This window comes from Cherax quadricarinatus, chromosome 25 (assembly GCF_038502225.1).
Source record: "Cherax quadricarinatus isolate ZL_2023a chromosome 25, ASM3850222v1, whole genome shotgun sequence".
Classification (NCBI taxonomy): Eukaryota; Metazoa; Arthropoda; class Malacostraca; order Decapoda; family Parastacidae; genus Cherax; species Cherax quadricarinatus.
In genome coordinates, this window is record NC_091316.1 from 27,032,234 (window position 1) to 27,055,536 (window position 23,303).

Sequence of the window (23,303 nt, forward strand, 5' to 3'; positions counted from 1 at the left end):
AGTTAAGAAAGCCTAGAGAACAAATGGATTTGTCAGTTAAAAATAGGAGAGGAGAGTTATTAAATGGAGAGTTAGAGGTATTGGGAAGATGGAGGGAATATTATAGGCGTCTTGAGGTTTTTTACAGTAAAATTAGCAAAAATGTATTTCCCATATTCATCACTAAAGCAATTAGTGCTAATACAAGATAGTTTGTTAGAGTAATAGATTGCAGTTCCACCCCCAACTTGGTATGGTCTGCAGTTGTACTTTGTATATATTCCAAGACAATAGTAAATGACCAAGGCAGGTGTAAATGTCCACCTCTCAATGTGTTTCTGACAATTTGAGTACAATTTCAGTACCTAATACTAGTGTCAGAACAAAGATTGGTTATGAAATGACAAGAACTACTATAAATTGTAATTATCAGAACATAAAAATTATATAAAAATTATGAAAAATAGAAAAAAAGGTATATCAGCAACACTTCTGCAAGCTGCAGGACTCCATGTTGTTGTCACATGAGCATCCAGTGCTAACTTCTCTGCCTCATATCTCTGTAAGTACTGACCCTAATTTTTTTTTTATTCTAAAACCCTTAAAAAAGTGTGCTCTTCTTTCTATAATTATTTTTTTTTTTTTTTCAAAAGATTCAGGGCGCTGCGTGTGAACGTATATATACGTTTGGACCGTTTAAGGGTTAATATAAGTTAGTGTAAACTCAACAACCCTACGCCTGTTGTGGAATCTCTTGTGGCTTTGGGGAAGTCCATGGGGTTGGATATGAGTGGCCAGGATGGACGACCACAGGGAAGAGCTAACCACTGAAGAGCTGCAACACTGTAGTTATTCTCTATGAAATTTATTTTTTGTTAATATTTTTGGGTGTCTGGAACAGATTAATTGGATTTACATTATTTCTTAGGGGAAATATTACTTCAGTTTTCGTACAAATCGGTTTTTGGCCAACCTTCTGGAACGAATTAAAGACGAAAACCGGGGTTCCACTGTATAAGGGATGCCCTCCTGTACATTTGTCAGAGGTGCAGACTGGATTGGAGTGCAAAGGAAAGAACATTTCCCTCATGCCACCAAGTACCATAACCTCCTGTTTTGTTAAAGATTAAATTTGGAGTGGGTGTAGTCTAAATAAAATGGTGGATTTCAAAATGTTTTTTATTTGCTTTGGCATAAATGCTATTTACATAGTTAAAGACAATAAGTTACTTGTAATATCTGTGCAGTTTATGAGTAAAGGGTCTATATATCTTAACCTTTGAGTAGCTGACTTTAGTCAATCAAATTTTTCATGGCATTCATGTAAGATTGTTAGTTGTTTGTACTGAAGTGAATAATGGTCATAATGTTTAGAAAGTTTTAACTTGAATTACAGTAGACAGTCATTTTACATGGATTTATTTGGCATGTTTTGATTATTAAAGTACAGGTACCATCCGATTTACGACCGAGCTTGGTTCCAACCAACTGGTCGTAAGTCAAAATGGACGTAAGTCGAACTTTACTACTGAATACATGTATCAACATCACACTTATTGTAATGATTTTATTTTATTGTTTCATTGTAGTATCTCCTTTTTTACTTTACTTTTTATGCTGTTAGTTCTGTGTTTTATACTGTAAGGTTTAGGAGAAACACTGTGTACAACACAAACATTTGTTTATTTCTTAGAACATTTGCATACAAAACAATGTGTTCGAATTCACTTCAGATGTAAGAAACTGAATGAACAGAGAAGTACAAAATATTGAAATACAGCATAAATGAAACTGCATGAGCAGAAAAGTACAAAATATTGAAATACAGTGTAAATGAAACTGCATGATCAGAAAAGTACAAAATTTTGAAATACAGTATAAATGAAATACAGATAAGGATTGGGACACATTTACAGCCCACTAGTGCTTGGTTGGGGATCATCTATGCTTTCTTCCTCTGAAGGGGTAGGGGTGGGAGGAGGTGGGGGAGCACTCTTCTTGATAAACATACAGAGATTTGTTTGAATTTTCCTTTTTTTCTTTTCATCATAAATGTCTCTGTATGGATGCATTGCATCCTGTACCATTCTCTCAGTATTGGCAAACCTTTCAATGTTAGGGTCCATATTCTCTAATTTTCGTAGCCCTTGGTTTATCAATGAAAAATATTGTGATAATTCATTCACTGAGAACTTCCTTTCTGGCTCCTCTTCTTTTTGTTCGTCTTCTCTCTGTCTTTGTTCTTCTGCTTTTCTTTCTTCTTCTGTTATCAAGAGTTCTTCATTCGTTAACTCTTGAACTTCTTCTGTCAAAAGTTCTTCAATCTCATCCACATCACATTCAAGTTCAAGTTTGTTAGCCAATTTTAAAATCACACCTATCACCATACTTAACTCTTCTTTGTTGTCGAAGCCATGAAAATCTTGAAGAAACCAGGCATTACACTGCTTCCAGACTCTGTTTGTACACTTAGCTGTGACTAACTCCCATGCTTTTGATATGTTTTTGATGCACTGATAAATAGTATACTCCTTCCAAAAATCTCTTAAGAGTTAGTTCTGGGTCTGAATCAATGGCCTCGATAGCTTGATCAGAAGATATGCGCAGATAGTATGCTTTAAATGTTGCAATAACCCCCTGATCCATGGGTTGTATTAGTGGGGTGATGTTGGGGGGCATAAACACCACTCGTACTTTAGGGTCTAGATCGTCCAAGTGAGGAGGGTGGGAAGGCACATTGTCTAAAACTAAAAGAATTTTGAAAGGGACTCCTTTTTCTTGGCAATACTGGCATGCAGCTGGGATGAAACAGTTTAAAAACCAATCCTCGAATAAGGCCATTGTCATCCATGTCTTACAATTGTATCGATAGTGCACAAGGAGCACATGTTTATTTACATTTTTGAGAACACAGGGGTTCTCGGCCAGCACGTTGTTTCAACATGTTAAACAAACTTTTTGCTTTTCCTTGCACTTCAGAAAGCATCACATTCACTTTTTTCTGCCGATAATCTTCTAACCAAACACTGAGCATTTTTTCCATCTTGGCAATTGGGCCTTCACGTTTCTTTGTGATAATTGTTGATGTCATCGGGGCCGAAGATTTCACTGCTTCTTTGATGCGCTCTTTATCCTTAAGTATTGTTGACACAGTGGAGTGAGAGAGGTGAAGATCCCGAGAAATGCTGTTGACGTTTTTCCCATCCTCATACTGCTTAATTACTTTGATCTTCTGGTCAAGAGTAAGAGCCTTTCTTGCCTTCTTGCTACAATCTCCAGTGAAAGATTCAGACTTCCTCTTAGGGGCCATGGTGAAATTTATGGTCCAATTAGTACAGTTAATACAGTATGATGTTGCTGATAGGGCAGGGTAACTCAAAGTGATGTTGCCTGCGTGGCGCATTGCCGGGAGTAGCGGTCAAATATCGTACAGTGGTATGCATCAACCAGCCCAGCCCTGCTGCCAGGGCTGGGCTGGTTGATGCATATTGAAAAATTGCGGCATAATTTTATACAGCACTTCGTAAAATTAACTCGGTTCAGTTTGCGGGAGGGGAAAAAATTTGGAGCGTTACCTGTGGGATATTTCCCTAGCTCAGGCCACTGCCTGGCTATGGGTGTGACCACTGTCTCCACAGGGGTGCACCGGGCTTCAAGGCAGCAAAGGATCACTTTACCTTGCTCCTTTGCTTTCTGTGTCAGGTGATTTCAAGTGTAAGCCCATGGTTATTTACCACTCTAAGAATCCTCATGCTTTGAAAGATGGAGGTCAAACCAGTCAGCATGGATGACAGAGGAAATACAGTGGACCCTCAAATTTCCTAATCCCTTTTCTGTGTGTAAAACTATAGTTTTTTTTTTTTTTTTCAACAAGTCGGCCGTCTCCCACCGAGGCAGGGTGACCCAAAAAAGAAAGAAAATCCCCAAAAAGAAAATACTTTCATCATCATTCAACACTTTCACCACACTCGCACATTATCACTGTTTTTGCAGAGGTGCTCAGAATACAACAGTCTAGAAGCATACACATATAAAGATACACAACATATCCCTCCAAACTGCCAATATCCCAAACCCCTCCTTTAGAGTGCAGGCATTGTACTTCCCATTTCCAGGACTCAAGTCCGACTATATGAAAATAACCGGTTTCCCTGAATCCCTTCACTAAATATTACCCTGCTCACACTCCAACAGATCGTCAGGTCCCAAGTACCATTCGTCTCCATTCACTCCTATCTAACACGCTCACGCACGCTTGCTGGAAGTCCTCTATAAAATGTATTTTTTGTGTATATTTCCCATAAGAAAAAATGTAAATCCAATTAATCCATTCCAGACACATAAAAATATTAACAAAAAATACATTTTATGGAGAATAACTATAGTTTTACATTCAGAAAAGGGATTATGAAATTCGAGGGTCCACTCTATTTATTTACTGGTTTAAGCATCACTTTATTCCTGAAGTCAAGTTTTCCCTGCACAGCAAGAACCTTGCATTCAAGGTTCTCTTCATTCTTGATAATTCCCGTACTCATCCAGAAGCTTTGCTGGATGTGACCCCACATGTAATACAGTGGACCCCCGGTTAACAATATTTTTTCACTCCATAAGTATGTTCAGGTGCCAGTACTGACCGAATTTATTCCCATAAGGAATATTGTGAAGTAGATTAGTCCATTTCAGACCCCCAAACATACACGTACAAACGCACTTACATAAATACACTTACATAATTGGTCGCATTCGGAGGTAATCGTTATGCGGGGATCCACTGTAGTTGTATTTTTACCTCCAAATACATCATTAATACAACCACTGGATCAGGGAGTTAAGTCATTCAGGTGTAAATACACAATGAAAAGTGATGAAAAAACTAGTTGCATCAGTGGACTCTGACTCCAGTCTGGCAGTACCATGCTTCAGGAATAATGTATAATATATTGAAGGATAGAAGAAGTCAGAGATCCATTGCAGAATTTATGCACACTTCAATACCACCATCGACTTTAGTACCAGAACCTCAACCATTCATTTCTGCCAACAACCAACAACCATCCACCTCAACCCAGTAGGGCCAAACCATGCATCTCCACTCTCTTCACAATCACTGACATACACCAGCAACCACAGTGTAAGGTAAACATTATTTTTGTTGCATTTGTAGTCTTACACAACAAAAACATTATCATTTTTATTTTTGTAAGATCTGGATGTCTAAAAAAAAAAGTTGTTTGGCTTTTTGGTGGGGTTGTAGGAGCATAACCCTATTTTTCCCATAAGTTCTTCAGTTTATATAACAGATTTATCTAACATGGCATTTTCAGGAGCGTAACTACCGTGTAACATGAGGGTCTACTCTACTGTATCAGTATTTGAACTTAGAAAATCTTATAAAATTGAAGGAAGTTTCTTTAATCTCTTCAGTATAGGAAACAGAAGTAAATAATTTTTTAATCTTTTCAGCATCTCAAACATCAGAAGAGGCAAACAGTAGAGAAACACAGCAGAGTACAGAGGATGGGAACAAGGAAGATGATAAAGTGACTTCAGAGTTAGTAAGAACAGAATCAGCAGTAGTTGAGGATATTAGTTCTAGTATCACTGTTAATCAGATCTCAACTGAGGAAGAAGCTAGTGCAGACTTTATATCAGCAACAGAAGAGACTCCAACAGAAGCTATGGAGGAAGAGATTTCTGTTAAGGCTGTGGAAGAGGAGGATGAACCATTAGTGTCTACCATAGATGAGGTTGATTGATCTCGTTCAGTGTCTGCTTAAAACTAAACTATGTGTAATACTTAAAAGTCTGTTTAATTTTGGACTTGACTGTATTATTACCACTTCTAAAATTTATTAGCACCATTCAAAATTTCTTGGGTTTATAAAAGTATATACAGTTTATATAATTATTCCGGGTTTGAAAATCACTTATTTTACTGATATGTTCATTTGCACTTTTATTCAGGATATATTTATTATTCTCTCACTGACCAGTGAGATCTTAGAATTATTATAAAAATATGTACTTGCTAAGCCACAAGCACTATTTCACATGTGTAAGACATTTTTTGATTACATATTCATTTTTTAACATAATAGAGTGAAAAGATGAGCTGTGGTTAATGTTTTTGCTAGTCATAAAATCTTCAAAAGTTACATTTTGATTATTTTGACAAATGATTTATCTTTGTTCCTAAATATCTCATTTGAATGATCTTGTGTATTGGTGATACTCTAGTGCATTTTGCATTAAGTGATGTCTCTTGCAGCTGAGAATTTCTTCTCTCCATTCGTAGTTTTCATTTTACTGTCAAATTTGTTCGCCAGGCATTAACTTTAATAATACATCGTGTTCATTGTGTTCAACTAATTTTTTTCTACTTTTGTTATTAACATTTTTGATCAAGTCAGGCTTGCAAGTGTAGAATCAAATTTGTGTACATAATAAAGCAGGAACTGCTATAACACTTGTCTTGTACATTATCTTCTCTATTAGTTTTACGTACACTCATAAGCCCCATTTGTTTGTCTTTGGTTAAGAAAAACATTTCCATTGGTGACAATGTTATTTCCCTCATACAGTTGTTATTGGCATTACGTTACAGTCTGTTAAAATTCTCATTTGCAGAAATTATTAATTGGTATTTGAAGTTGAAATTTTAGATATTCCTTGGTATGCTTTAATTAAATTTTGTTCTCATGTTTTGACTAAATCTCTCTCACTGGCACAGTAAATGTGAGCCAGAATTGAAAAGGGAAATACGTATACACTTAAATTTATTCAATTATATTAGCATATCAATTAAATTACAGTGGACCCCCGCCTTTCGGCGGCCGTGACTTTCGTGAAATCCGACTTTTGGCAACTTTTTCAGCAAAATATAGCCTCGTGGTTCATGATTGGCCTTGTGTCTCACGTCTGTCTACATGTCGAAGTAGCATCCTAGCACCAGCACGCACACAAAGCCAGTCTCCCGCACCATTCACACTTAGTGTGCCATTGTTTATCAGCGAGTGACCATCACCCCACGGGTTCATAGGATACATTTTATAATAATCCATTGTTTTTTGTGTTTGCAACTTCTAAATAAGCCACCATGGGCCCAAAGAAAGCTCCTGGTGCCAGGCCTTTGGTAAAGAAGGAAAGAAACACTATAGAATTCAAGAAAAAACTCGTACCATAGCACCAAAGTAGAGGAGAAAGAGAGAGGGGTGAATGTGCCTTCTTCAGTGATTCAGTGATTCTCTATTATGTACGACACTAAAGCAGCAGGTATCGATAAAGGCCATAGCGCCAGCTAGCGATAAAGTGTAGCATTAACAGTGTAGCAAGTAAGTTAAGCAATTAAGTGATAGAAAAATGACATGAAAGTAACTCTCCAATGTTGTGGAGGTGTATAGGGCCACTGAACATATGCCACCCTGCTATCTTCCACCCTAAACCTCTGCCAGCATCTCCTCCATCAAACTGATTAAACTAACATCTCCTCCAAGGTAAGTGTAAATATTTCTTATTTATAAATTACATACATTGTTTCAGTGTGAATAGTGTTGGTCGCTTCTGCTGCTGCCTCCACTACCACTAATATGTACGGCTTCTCTCAGTGGCCCTTATAAACCCAACAACACCACCACCAACACTCACTCCTTACATATGTTATGACATATTTTATTCCTTCTAGAGTATATATTATGTTTCTATGTTATTATTATTGTTTATTATGTCATATTAGATGAATTGTGATAGATAAATAAGCCATAGAAATGATATTAGTGTCATATTGAAGCATAATAACTCGCCTCTCTCTCGCCTCCTACCTGTCTGCCATACACCAACAAGAGTCTTCAATACTGGTAAATGTGATGTTAAATGTTCATTTATCCATTTTAATAGTGCTTTATATTCATTTGTCATTGTTTTCTGTATGTAAATCTATATTTAATCTTCAAAAAATATTTTTTGTTAATACTTTTGGGTATCTGAAACGGATTAATTGGATTTCCATTATTTCTTGTGTGGAAAATGGTTTCGCCAATCATGAATTTCGCCATTCAGCAGACTCTCTGGAACGGATTAATCACGAAACTTGGGGGGTCCACTGTACTTTATACACAAGGTAATATTCTAAATTAGCCTAAGGATTAGGTAGGGCTTTCCCAGTTAAAATGTAGCTGGAAATTTGTACCCAGGGCAAGGTTACTCCATCATGTGTTATACCTGGGGTATTGTCACTCAGTATTATACCTCCAGAGGACATGGTCAGTTCATTAAATGTTATACTTGAGGCAGGGCGGCCTTGAACTTAAGAGAGGATGTGTTCTTCAGTATTGCAAAATATTGTTTACTGATATTTTAACCAAAGAATGAAACTTATGTCTTGAATTATTTGTATCCATTAATCATTTATGCAACACAGATTTTGTTGGACAAAACAAGAATCTTTACTTATACATCAGTTAGCTTTAGTAGTCCTGATTATTATTATTATTATTCTTAATGGTATAATGAATATTAAAAAAATTAATGTGACTTTTTTTTTTAAGTTTTCATTTTAGCCTTGCCTGAAATATTGCATATTATAGGCATTGGAAGATGTAAGTACTGTAATGTTCCCAATTTTACATCCAATAATGTAAATTTTTGAAAATAAATATGTATTGTTTATTATTTGTTTCAATAAGAAAGTTCAGATAGATGAACCATTAGTTCAGTTCTTCACCAGTAAAGACTTCAATATTGGGAACACTTCTTGCATTTAGCCAATTCAAGTAACCGCAAGCAACTTAGTCACAGTGTTTTTCTTTCACTACTCTGCTCTATTTCAGTAAATCCTATTTTAACCCCTTAACTGTCCAAACATAGATCTACGTTCTATTGCCCAGCTCTCCAAATATTTTGATTTTTTTTTTGTAAATAAAGAGGACTTTTTTTTACATAATGTTAAAAAAAATTTTGAGCCGGTATTTACAGAGATATAAGGCCGCAGAGTTGGCGCTTGTCAATCACCTGATGGCAATGTGAAGTGCTGCCGCTTGCAGACATGTTGCAAATACATTTTTTTTTTTCTTCATTTTCTGTTTTCATGGTATGACACAAATATTATATACATAATTATTAATCATATTGTCACAAACACACATGTACACACTTATTGGTAATATTGTACACTTGGCTGAATCACATTCTATTATCCACAACTATATATAAGTATTTACATGTCCCAGTTATGTTTCTAGTACTCCAGGATTGTATGATACTCCATGAAGCATGGATTCATACAGAGTGCCACCCCACACTGCTGACACATGAATTGTGTGTCCTTCCTTTGTTGCAGTCGCCTTGTGGTGTTAGCACACACAACACACTTTTTCTGAGAATAAGTATTTCTTTTTTGGGGTAGATGGTATAGGTATCAGGTAGTGACAGTTAGTGAGGATTCGGTCTGGCACTTTCCCCACTGGTTGTGGTTGGGGGACAGGTTGCTGTTGAGCAGGCACAGGTGTGGTACCATACTTTTCTTCTGTCTGCTTGATGACATTCAAGATGAATTCTGCATAATGAAGTCGTTTTCCAGTCTTTATTTCATACATATTGAAGGCATTGAGCATTGCAATGTCTACAAGGTGGAAAAACACTTACGTGTACCACTTGTGACTCCTATGCACACAATCAATGAACCCTATCATCATATCACATTTGTCGACTAGTCCCATATTGTTTGTAGTATAGTTGATGACAGCAGCTAGCTTTACAATGAGTTCATTGGTGTCCCTCTTCACTTTGTCTGTACCACCTCATTTCTGTGGATGGTTGACAGCACTGTCACGTCCTGTTTGCCATGCCACATCGGTGCCATGATGTCATTGGCATGAAACGCTTGCACTGCAGCTTCAGCACTGCCTCCACTGAACCTTGGCATATGTTTTCTATTTCTTCTCACTGTTCCACATTTATCAGTTTTGTTCACACGTAGGAAATCAGCAAGCATAGGGCTTGTATACCAGTTGTCTGTGAACAATGTATGACCCTTGGCAAGGTATGGTTCCATCTTGTGAACAACATCACCGGCAATGCCCAACATCCACCTGTCATCATCGAGTGTGTTTCTACCAGTGTAGACAATGATATCCAACACAACAACACTCTCAGTCACACATAACAAACAGTTTTATACCAAAGCGATTACGTTTGCTCGGTATATATTGTTTAAGTGACAGTCATCCCTTGAACAGAATAAAGAACTCGTCGACAACACTGTTCTTGAATGGATAAAAGTAGGCACTGAATTTCTGCTTCAAATACATAAATACTTCTCAGATTTTGTATAGAAGGTCATTTCTGTTGGGCCTATTCCTGTCTGAGAAGTGCAACATTCGTAGCAACAGAGTGAATCTGTTGTGGGGAAGGAGGTCTCAGAAGACAGGAGTACTGATGAAGTAGTCTGTGGACCAGTACTGTGCTATATTGTGCTTATATGTATGAAGCATAAGCATGACAGTGCCAAGGTATAAATACATTTTGGCCACAGTTGCATCTTTCTATCTGTGCAGTTGTGACGATTCTGCAACATCTGTGTTGTCCATTATATAGTGGTAGTAATTGTTTGTCTGGGTGACAATCAAGTTCATTATCAGTCCATCAAAGTATAATTGGAAAAAGTCTAACTCTGTAGACTTGTTCGTGATGGGACATTCTAGGAGGATGCCACTTTCACTGGCATCAAAATCAAAAGGATGTGGCACGAATGTTGTCCTTTGTGTTCAGTTCCATTCACAGTCATATGGTGCAGGGTGGACCTGTGGAATGGGGAGTGGGGGAGCATGAGGAGGGATGGGATTGGAGGCAGCACATGTTTGAAGGGGTGCCGGGCGGTCCTTTGTCTGCCCACCCACCGCGTCATGTGGCCGAGGCACCATGCCACCCGCCACCACCACCTCCTTTTCCTCCATCCCTGTATATTCTCCTTCTTGATCACTATCACTATCAGTGGCTGGGGTTTTTGATCGTGACCTTCCTTAACCCTTGGGAACTACACATGGCACCCTGTCTGAGCGTAGACACTGCCACCTAAAAGTATGCTTCACTGGGGAATAATGTATAGCACTGTCACTTGACGAATTATCTATGGGCATAAAATATATCTCGTCATCACTTGTATCATTTTCACTTTCCCATAGTAGCCTCTGAGTTGTAACACTGGCCACCCCAGAGGTGCTCGGCCAATGGTCTGGGATGGCCATGCTAGCCAGCCCAGAAGTGTTTGGCTGAGGGTTTGGTGTGGCCACACCAGATTTGCTTGGCTGAGGGTCTGGCATGGCCCCACTGGCCACCCCAGAGGTAATGGGCTGAGGGTCATCTGAGTTATCGTTAATATTTTCACCAATTACTTGATCGTTAGTGGCCACATCAGTCTCAAATCCACTAAACTCACATTCTATATCACTTTCCTTGAATAAGAGAGTGTTAATATGATAGGCATGAGTGAATCACGAGGGTTTGCCGTGATGTTGACCCAAGATGGAGCTGAAACTAACTGGTGCTACCATGCAGTACCGCGGGGTCCCCGATTTTTTTCATACGGCACACACTGAGTGCGCAGACCCATTCTTTCATGTCTAGGCCACTCAGGCCTATCGCACCAAATTTGAAGACAGGAAAAATAAAATGTTGATCTACCTTCTGAGTGCTAGCGGTAAGAACGTTTGGACAGTTAAGGGGTTAAGTAAGAAAAGTTTTTTTTTTTTTAATTGTATAGAGTTGTTACTAGTCATTTGTGAGTTCTTATCTGCAATTAGTTAATGGCTCCCTGGATTATTGACTCGGTGGCTGTGTCTCGCACCAAATTTCATGGTTACAGTATGGCCTTACCAAAAATCCCTCATCTAACCATATTTAACCCATTGTAATTTGATAAATTAGTACTCAGCTTATTTATTTTTATAGTTTATGTAGAGATTCAGTATAGATGAGTGCAGTATATATGTCTTCACCACTGGGTACAACAGTATTGAAATAAAAGAAGATGAGGAATATTTTATGCAAAATTTCAGCTCATGAACAAATAATAAAGTTTTATCACAAACTAAAGCTTTACCTTTCACACCAACCTCAAGGTCTGTTAAAAGCACAAGTTTAAATTCTATTTTCTGTAATCTTGTATTATTTAGTCACACATGGTCTTCTTTCTTCTTTCAACAAACCAGCCATATCCCACTAAGGCAGGGTGGCCCAAAAAAAGAAAAGCAAAAGTCTCTCTTTTTTTAACTTTAGTAATATATACAGGAGAAGGGGTTACTACCCTCTTGCTCCTGGCACATTAGTCTCCTCTTACGACACACATGGCTTACGGAGGAAGAATTTCACACATAGGTGATACCATGTAAAATAGTTATGTGCCTTCAAAGTCTTGGTAATTCCATGCAGTTGTCTTTTGTCGTTTATAGTGTATTCAACTATCCACAACTCTGTTGGCATGTTTGAGAAGTGAATCTTATTACTGCACTGCAGTTATGTAGGGGTAATGCTAGGGATATCTCAGACATATTTACACTGCACACAATTGAAGCACCATAGGGATATTGTACTGAACTGCCTGTAGCACCAGAGGGATATTGTACTGAACTGCCTGTAGCACCAGAGGGATATTGTACTGAACTGCCTGAAGCACCAGAGGGATATTGTACTGAACTGCCTGTAGCACCAGAGGGATATTGTACTGAACTGCCTGTAGCACCAGAGGGATATTGTACTGAACTGCCTGAAGCACCAGAGGGATATTGTACTGAACTGCCTGAAGCACCAGAGGGATATTGTACTGAACTGCCTGTAGCACCAGAGGGATATTGTACTGAACTGCCTGAATCACCAGAGGTATATAGTACTGAACTGCCTGAAGTGCCGGAAAGTTTACTAGACTATCAGTCAATTGTATTGGGCTAACACTCCTATGGTCTGTTTTCGTGTAGAGGAGAGGATTAAACAGGTCTATTCTCTACTGCCCTTATCCAGTTAGCAATCACTACACAAAGCACATAGGTGCTGTGTGTTTTGTGTATCAAGTCCCAGAGAAATATCACTTTCACAAACAAGCTTATGATTAAAGTCATGCAAGGAAAAAATCCAAAGATTGAGTAAAGAGTTTTTGTCTGATTTAACCCTTTGACTGTCGCGGCCGTATATATACGTTTTACGAGGTGCCGTGTTTGACGTATATATACTCATAAATTCTAGCGGCTTCAAATCAAGCAGGAGAAAGCTGGTAGGCCCACATGTGAGAGAATGGGTCTGTGTGGTCAGTGTGCACCATATAAAAAAAATCCTGGAGCACGCAGTGCATAATGAGAAAAAAAAAACTCCGACCGTTTTTTTTAATTAAAATGCCGACTTTGTGGTCTATTTTCGTATAGTATTTATGGTTGTATTCTCGTTTTCTTGGTCTCATTTGATAGAATGGAAAACATATTACAGAAATAGAGGTGATTTTGATTGTTTTTACTATAAAAAGAACCTAGAAATGGAGCTCAAAGTAGGGGAAATGTTTGATTTTTGCCAATGTTCAAAAGTAAACAAATGATGCCATTGTCCAATAAATGTCCAACTAGCCATTCTAATATGCAGTCATGAATGGGTTGATGTTATTTATACAGTTATTACAGCATTGTAGTAGTCTGCATAATAGTAAGTCTAATATTTTTTGTTTGAATAAAAATTCAAAATAGAAAGCAAGAGTAATATCAGAAGGGCCTGGAGACGTGACTGATGAACAAAGAAAATGTTATTTTAGAGCCAGGAATGTCTGCATTGTTCATTCTGGACCTTATTTTGAAATTGTCATATTTTTTAGTTTTCGTGAAATTGGCCAAATTGCAAATTTCTGACCACATTATTAGGTAGTTGAAATCAGTAAATGGGCAGTTTCTTGTATTCAATCGATAGAAAAAATGAAGTTCTAAAGAAATAGCTATGAGTTTGGGCGATTGGAACAATGGAATTAGCCGAAAATAGGGCTCAAAGTGGGCGAAATCGCCGATTTGTAAACAGCGCCGAGGTCGCTAACTTCGCGAGAGCATAATTCCGTCAGTTTTCCATCAAATTTCGTTTTTTTGGTGTCATTACAATCGGGAAAAGATTCTCTATCATTTCATAAGAAAAAATAATTTTTTTTTTTTTTTTAAATTTTGCGACACCAGGAGACACCTCAGGATTGGGGGTTGCGACAGTCAAAGGGTTAAATTAGGTTTGATCTAGTTTCAAGTGGATGCTTTCCTTCACCAGCTTGCAAAAACCTAATTGTTTCATATACAGTAGACCATTCAATAACACACAATTGAGCAACACTTGTTGTGCATAATCATATTGAAATTTTGTAATCCAGTTTTGAGTGGCCCTTCATAAATTTAGGGGAAAAAATAGCAAAAGGCAGGGCATGAAGGCTAATAACCCATAATTTCCTGTGCCTTTAATAATCGTTTACTTACATTAGGTATATATAAAATTTGAATATGTTAATGGATCTACTACTATTTCCCCTTCTCAAAACTTGTGGGAGGTGCTAGGTCTGTCCTACAGTGAGTCCTGCACTGCATAATATTTACACCACACATTGCCCTTAGACAGGACATCTCCACTGCCTCCAGCTGCCTCCTTGCTGCAGCATTTACAACCTAAGCTTCACACCCATATAAGAGTGTTGGTACCACTATACTTTGGTACATTCCCTTCTTTGCCTCCATGGATAATGTTTTTTGTCTCCACAGATACCTCAATGCACCACTCACCTTTTTCCTTCATCAATTCTATAGTTCACCTCATCCTTCATAAACCCATCCACTGACAAGTCGACTTCCAAATATCTGAAACCATTCACTTCTTCTATGCTCCCTCTCTCCAATGTGATATCCAATTTTTCTTTATCTAAATCATTTGATACCCTCATCACCTTACTCGTATCTATATTCACTTTCAATTTTCCACCTTTACACACCCTCCTAAACTTGTTCACTAACCTTTGCAACTTTTCTTTAGAATCACCCAAAAGCACAGTATCATCAGCAAAAAGTAACTTTGTCAACTCCATTTTAAATTATAAATATATAAATCACTTGAATTACAGATTAACCCTTTCAGGGTCTGTGCTGTAGATCTACGGCTTTACGTTCAGGGTCCAAACCGTAGATCTACACCATGAGCTCAGCTCACTCTGATAAGCTGTGAGTGGTAAATTTGGGCCTAGATATGAGAGAATAAATCTATGTGGTATGTGTGCACCACATAAAACAAATCCTGCAGCACACAGTGTATAATGAGAGAAAAAAAACTGAGACCGTGATTTTCGATTAAAACAGCGACTTTGAAGTGTTTTTTCATATGTTTTTTATAGTTATATTTGCAATTTCTTGGTCTCATTTGATAGAATGGAAGACATATTACAGAAATAGAGATGATTTTGATTGGTTTTAGCACTGGAAATGGCTTGAAACTGAGCTCAAAGTAGCAGAAATGTTAAATTTTTGTCGATGTTCAAGAGTAAACAAACGACTTCACACGTCTAATACACACCAGGTGGTGGGTCTGATATACATTCACACATGTGGTGATGATATTAATACAATTATTACAATATTGCATAACAGTAAATCTTCTATTTTTTGGTTTGAATAAAAATTCATTATGTGAATTAAAAATCAAAATGGAATTCATTTGTAAAGCCTCAAAACATAACTAATGAACAGAGGAAATGTTAGTTTAGTGCCAGGAATACCTACATTGTTTATTCTAGACCCTATTTTGAAACTGGAATATTTTGAACTTTGTGTTAAATTGGCCAAATTACCAATTTCCGATCACTTAATTTTGTAGTTGAAACAGTTGACTTGGTGATTTCTTGTGCTCAGTCGATAGAATAGAAGTAACACTAGTGAAATAGCTAAGAATTTGATCGACTCGAATAATGTAATTGGCCTAAAATGGGAGTCAAAGTCGGCAAAATCGCCGATTTGTAAATATCGCTGACACATCAAAATTTGCGAGAGCATAATTTCGTCAGTTTTCCATCAAATTTCATACTTTTTGTTTTATTACCTTCAAAAAAAGATTCTCTACCATTTCATAAGAAAAAATTACAAATTTTCTTTTTTTTTGAAAATTCTTGGACCCTGGTGTGCACTTAGAAATTTGGCCTCTGGACCCTGAAAGGGTTAACTTATAAGTGGATTAAGCAGCCATTTTGGGCCCCATCAAATGGGGGGCCTCCAAGTCATTAACTATTTGTTTCTTAACCATAAGTTGTTTCCCTATCTGTAATGTTTGGTAGTGTTTGGTTGTGTGGGTTCTATGCGCATCCACAAATATTTATTTGAATATTATATGAACTATTTTGATTCTGAAATCAAAATGCAATTACAGCCTCTCCTTGCTTAACGATGGAGTTCCGTTCCTAAGATCAAGTTGTTAACCCTTGTACTGTTTCGGTCAAGCCACCGTGTTTGATGTATATATACTCATAAATTCTAGCGAAGAGAATGGGTCTGTGTGGTCAGTGTGCACCATATAAAAAAATCCTGCAGCATGCAGTGCATAATGAGAAAAAAAAAACTACGACCGTTTTTTTTAAATTAAAATGCTGACTTCGTTGTCTATTTTTGTATAGTATTTATGGTTGTATTCTCATTTTCTTGGTCTCATTTGATAGAATGGAAAACCTGTTATAGAAATAGAGGTGATTTTGATTGGTTTTACTATGAAAAGAACCTTGAAATGGAGCTCAAAGTAGGGGAAATGTTTGATTTTTGCCGATGTTCAAAAGTAAACAAATGTCATTTTCCAATAAATGTCCAAGCAGCCATTCTAATATGCAGTCATGAATGGGTTGACATTATTTATACAATTATTACAATATTGCAGTAGTCTGCATAACAGTAAATCTTATATTTTTTGTTTGAATAAAAATTCAAAATAGAAAGTAAGAATAATATCAGAGGGGCCTGGAGACGTGGCTGATGAACAAAGAAAATGTTATTTTAGAGCCAGGAATGTCTGGATTGTTCATTCTGGACCCTATTTTGAAATTGTAATATTTTTTATTTTTCGTGAAATTGGCCAAATTGCAAATTTCTGACCGCGTTATTGGCTAGTTGAAATTGGTAAATGAGCAGTTTCTTGTACTCAGTCGATTAAAAAAATGGAGTTCTAAAGAAATAGCTGTGAGTTTGGTTGACTGGAACAATGAAATTAGCAGAAAATAGGGTTCAAAGCAGGCGAAATCGCCGATTTGTAAATATTGCCGAGGTCACTAACTTTGCGAGAGCGTAATTCCGTCGTCAGTCTCCCATCAAATTTCGTTCTTTTGGTGTCATTACAATCGGGAAAAGATTCTCTATCACTTCTTAAGAAAAAAATGTTTTTTTTTTTTTTTGGAAATTTTGCGACGCCAGGAGACACCTCAGGATTTGGGATTGCGACAGTCAAGGGGTTAAAAAAATTCGTCACTAAGTGACGAGCATACTATAATGATAGTGAATGTCAACCATTTTTTATATTGTTTTAATGTCACCTTTGCACCATTAATAACATTTCTGGTATATTTTTAAGTGTTTATACAATAGTGTACTATATATTGAAATAAACAGAATAGAGGAAATCAGCTCTAATATACATTATTTGGGTATGAATACTGGTCAGAGAGCCTGTCGTGAGGAGAGGCTATATTTACATTGTCATATTTTCTTGAACATTTATTTTGAATAATCACTTTATTTGACAACTTGCTTACAGTGGGCCTGAGGCAGTCATATAGTACTGCCTCTAGTGTTAAAGTTTAATTTCCACTTATGAAAAGCTAACAGAGAATGATAGTAAATTGTGAAAAAGTAACTAAATGAGATATTGAAGGGATGATCTTGTGGCACTGCCATGGTAACTGTTTGAAATTTATATGATTACTATGGCATGTACTGTGTCGTTCCTGTACACCACTGGTTAAAACTCAAGGAGTTGTAACCATTAATAACTTCAACAACAACTAATTTTCCACATCATTTTATTAATGTACAGTAACACTGCATTTTTCTTGATTATTTATCAAATGCTTTCATATTTAGTATATGTTTGGTATAGGTGTGGTGAGTTACTATTTGTTTGTTACACTTTGGTAGGAAATGTGGATTATTATAGCAGTTGGTAGTGGTTGCTACTCCTTGACACATGCTGATGGTGGTGGTGGTGGTGGTTGATTCTTCTTGTCATTCTAACACACACATTGTACAGGACTATATTAACCTTCGTCATGCGTTTCCACATCATTAAGAAACAACCACTGCAGCTTAAAGAATGGAGAACTATTAGTTTGGTGAATTACAGAACCTTAAAAATACTTGCTTGACTTTTCTGGAGGCCTCAAGACTAAAACTATTTTTTCTATTTGTTCTTGAGTTCACTTAACATGATTTTGAGTAACACACATTGTAAGGAAAATAACTATCATGTTATTTGATGGTGAAATGTATATCCTGCCACTAACTACAGAAATAGTTCCCACAATAAAATAATGTTAATTATCCACCATTGTCAGGAAGTCTTCACTCTCTACCTACCAGTATTATGTTTTTTCTTTAATTTTAGCTGCACTTTTCTTTGGATCACAATTGATTGCCTCCCAGCTTCAGGAATTGTAATACCCCTGCAGGTTTAGTGCTTCTCATGATATACTGGTAATATGTTTGTCTTAGCCATATCAATTATGCAGGCATCTCTTAGTTCTCTTTTTTTTTCAAGTTTATTTTATCAAAATATTACACTACTAATATGTAATAATCAAGTCATTACTTAATTTAAAAAAAATAATTTATGTAGTGGCCTAAGTGCATGATGAACAATAGTTTTAATTTAATAATAATGGTAGTAATAATAGAAGTAGGTTGGTGGACAGCAACTGCCCAGGGAGGTACTACTGTCTTGCCAAGTGAGTGTAAAATGGAAGCCTATACATGTAATTGTTTTACATGATGGCAGGATTGCTGGTGCCTTTTTTCTGTCTCATAAACATGCAAGATTTCAGGTAAGTCTTGTTACTTCTACTTACACTTGGGTCACACTACACATGCATGTACAAGCATATATATACACACCCCCTCTGGGTTTTCTTCTATTTTCTTATTAGCCCTTGTTCTTGTTTATTTCCGTAAGCCATGCATGTCATAAGAGGCAACTAAAATGCTGGGAGCAAGGGGCTAGTAACTCCTTCTCCTGTATATGTTACTAAATGTAAAAAGAGAAACACTTGTTTTTCTTTTTGGGCCACCCTGACCCTGCCTCGGTGGGATACAACCGGTACATTGAAAGAAAGAAAGAAGCAGTAGTATTAATAATAACATGAAGAGATTCAGGGAAATCAGATAGCCAGACTTGAAGAAGCGGCAAGGATGCTGTAGTTTGGAGAGTCACCTGAACTGTGACATCAGCGCACTTCTGGAAAGATGGTGATTGAATGATTGATGGTAAAAGTGTTTTCCTCTTTGTCGGATTACCCTTCCTTGGTGGGAGATGGCTGGGGTATTAAAAATAATTATAATAATAATATTAATAATGATAATATGTATGTAATTCTTTATTAATTTTCTATTCATTATAAATTAAATATGCTAGAATTTCATTAATGGGTAAATATTTTACCATGTTTTTCCACTGTTTCATAACATTTTCTGTTGCCTGTGCTCTCTTCTGTACTTAAAACCAGATTACAGAGATGTGTTGTTGTTATTGTTATGGTGAACTGAGCAGGTATGGTACAGTGGAACCTCAGTACTCGCACTTAATTTGTTCCAAAAGGCTGTTCGAGTGCCGATCTCTTCGAGTACAGAACAAATTTTTCCCAACCAATTTTCTTTTTGGTTGGCTTTTATCACTAATCTTCATAGGTCTCATGGTGACTTATTTATACAAATAATATAAAAAACTTAAAAAATGTTAAGAAACACAAAATAATTTACAGCTAAGTTCTGGCTGATTGTGTGTTTGGGCGAGTGCCGAACAAGCAGTCAACTACCAAGCAATTTTTTTTTTTACCAAGCGAAGCATTCGAATACCAAATTGTTCAAGTAGGGACCTGTTCAAGTACCATGATTCCACTGTATACTGTTATCTGTTAATGTGATGATTCTGCAGTATAATTGATAGTGTTCATTGTCATCTCTGTTCCTAGCAACACACCATTAACTTCAATTATGTCTTTTTTGTTAAAACATAACTTTATGGATCTTTAATAAATACTCTCTGTACATTTGGAATATGTCAGCATAGCAGTGAACTGCATAATGTAATCTAGTAACTATTTTCCTCTAAATGAGGATGATTTACAGGAGAATAAATTTGTTATAAATAATGCTGGTTAGTGAATGTATTGCAGGATTGTGATTCTTTGTCTTGAGTGTACATTTCTTTGTTAATAGCCAGCATCACAAATGAGAAAGCTCAGTTTGTGTGTGCACTTTGAATAATATTAATTATTATTCAATATTTGGAGTTATGAAAATATTTTGTTAGCTCAGAATAGTTTAACACTCATCTTAGTTTTGAGCATTGTTGCTCATTTAACCCTTTCACTGTCAGTGCCATAATATTACGGCTTGCAAGCCAGTGTTGGTACCCTAATATTATGCCAAAATTCTAGTGGCCTCCAATCTTGCAGAAGAAAGCTGGTAGGCCTACATATGAGAGAATGGGTCCGAGTGGACAGTGTGCGCAGTATAAAAAAAATCCTGCAGCAAGCAGTGCATAATGAGAAAAAATAACTCCGACCATGTTCTTCGTTTTAAACACTAACTTTGCAGTGTATTTGCGTATGGTATTTATGGTTGTATTCTTGTTTTCTTGGTATCATTTGAAAGAATGGGAGATTTTTTTTTTTCAACAAGTCGGCCGTCTCCCACCAAGGCAGAGTGACCCAAAAAGAAAGAAAATCCCAAAAAAGAAAGTACTTTCATCATCATTCAACACTTTCACCTCACTCACACACAATCAATGTTTTTGCAGAGGTGCTCAGAATACAACAGTTTAGAAGCATATACCTATAAAGATATACAACATATCCCTCCAAACTGCCAATATCCCAAACGCCTCCTTTAAAATGCAGGCATTGTACTTCTCATTTCTAGTACTCAAGTCCGGCTATATAAAAATAACTGGTTTCCCTGAATCCCTTCACTAAATATTACCCTGTTCACACTCCAACAGAATGGAAGATATACTACAGAAATAGATTTGATTTTGAATGGTTTATGGACTAAAAGTACATTGAAATTGAGTTCAAATTAGCAGAAATGTTCAATTTTTGCAGATATTCAAGAGTAAACAAACACGTTATGCATCCAATACTTGTCAACTGGTGGGTCTAATATGCTTTCACAAATACACTGATTTTATTTGTACTATTTTTACAACAATGCATTAAATCTATTTTTTGTGTGAAAAAAAATTCAAAATAGAAAGCAAGTGTAATATAAGAGGGGCCTGGAAACATGACTAATGAACAGAGAAAATGTTATTTTAGTGCTAGGAATGTTTATATTGTTAATTCTGGACCCTATTTTGAAATTGGCCTTACTTGAATTGTGTATGAAATTGGCCAAATAATCAATTTCTGATCACTTTATTGGGTAGTTGAAATTGGTAAATGGGTGGTTTCATGTACTCAGTCAGTGGAACAAATGGAGTTCTAGCAAAATAGTTATGAGTTTGGTCAACTGGAACAGTGGAATTGGCCAAAAATAGGGCTCAAAGTGGGCAAAATCGCCAATGCTTAAATATTGCTGAGACCGCTAACTTTGCAAGAGCGTACTCCCATAAATTTTCCATCAAATTTCATACTTTTAGTGTTATTACCAATGGGAAAAGATTCTCTATCATTTCATAAGAATTTTTTTTTTTTTTTTTGAAAATTCTTCAACCGTGAGAGCAAGTTTGTGAGGTGTGATCTCCACAGTGAAAGGGTTAATATTAGTTGTCTTTTAAGGCAGCTTTTTTTTTTTTTAAATATTAGCTCAATTTGGAGATTGGCAGCTGTTGATAATGCATTTAGTTTTATCATTTACTTTCTTAATTATCAGTTTGACTTTTATTGTTATTAAGCACATGCATATTATACAGGTGTGAGAAACGAATGGTATGAGAATATCTTTACATAATATTGTTCATTCATAACTGTTTATGGGATGCATTTTTAACTATTTGCCTTTCACTCTTGTTCCCATCCTCCATGGTTCTGCCTTATTAATGTGAATGTCCCTTTTCCATATAGGTTATGACCCATACAGGTTTAGTGCTTCCTTAATAATTATAATGAAATTGTTCTGGCATTATGCACTTTATGTGCAGTGTATGTATTTTATATAAATTTAGTAAACTTGATTGGTACACAAGTTGAGAATGTTTCATAGCCCTTTACTTTATTCTGAATACAGATAATGTTTGAAATGACACTAGGAAAGTACTGTGCCTCAGATGAATCAGTACTCACCTTGTGCCATGCTGAACAACACTTCTCCCAGCTTGTGTGTAAGGGCTGTGAAGCATGTACAGTTAAACCTGGATTTGTTTTAAGACTATTAAAAAGTGCACCCAAAAAGTCAGTGCACAAATACAATGGCCCTTAAGCTAGGTAAAATTGAAAAAAAAAAATAAAGCATGAAATGTGTGTAGTTCCCTTCGTAGATTTTGTAAATCTGCGGCTGGGACATGAGCAATGCCAATGCTAGCTCTTGGGCCATAAGTGATACCCTCTCCAGCCTCCCATAGCATTATTTTTACCTGATACTGAGTTTTCCATTATTTATATAACTTATCAATATGTAATTTATATAAAACACCTGTATAAAAAGTTTGAAGAAAATATATAATGCATTAATAAGACTTTCTTAGGATTATTAACCTCGTAGGTTAGTGACCCATTATTGTAAACTATCATATTTACACTAATTACATAGTTTCATGCCTTTAACAGTTGTATACCAACTTATATAAATAATATAGGAGTGAAAAAGGTTTAAGGGGGAAAGTTGTAAGTATAGTGGAAGGATGATTTTGACCTACTTGCAGTCATGAGTCAGTCAGCTGACTACCCAAGCACACTGCACATGTAGAGAGAAATCAACATCTTGCTAGTTAAGGCAAAGGATTGTTTATTTGGCTAATAAAATGAGGGAAGATGTAGGAGTAAGTCAACTATATGTTTGGTATAATTTGGTAAAGAAATGTGTCCTTTTAGAATGTTGAGATGAGGGATCCAGCTGATGATGCTTCATTAAGAAGTGGGGCTCAATGCAACTGTG

The 23,303-nt window shown here is 36.6% G+C and overlaps 1 protein-coding gene across 1 annotated transcript in view; it reads left to right on the forward strand.

The window, feature by feature from the left end:
* Positions 1-22,884, forward strand: part of LOC128689929 (gamma-taxilin) — a 202,976-nt gene extending 180,092 nt beyond the window's left edge. Inside the window, exon 10 of the mRNA XM_070088706.1 lies at positions 5,446-22,884. Within this exon, the coding sequence (XP_069944807.1) occupies positions 5,446-5,738 (293 nt within the window). The 3' untranslated portion in view covers positions 5,739-22,884. The remainder of the gene's footprint in view (positions 1-5,445) is intronic.
* The last annotated feature ends 419 nt before the right edge of the window (positions 22,885-23,303 follow it).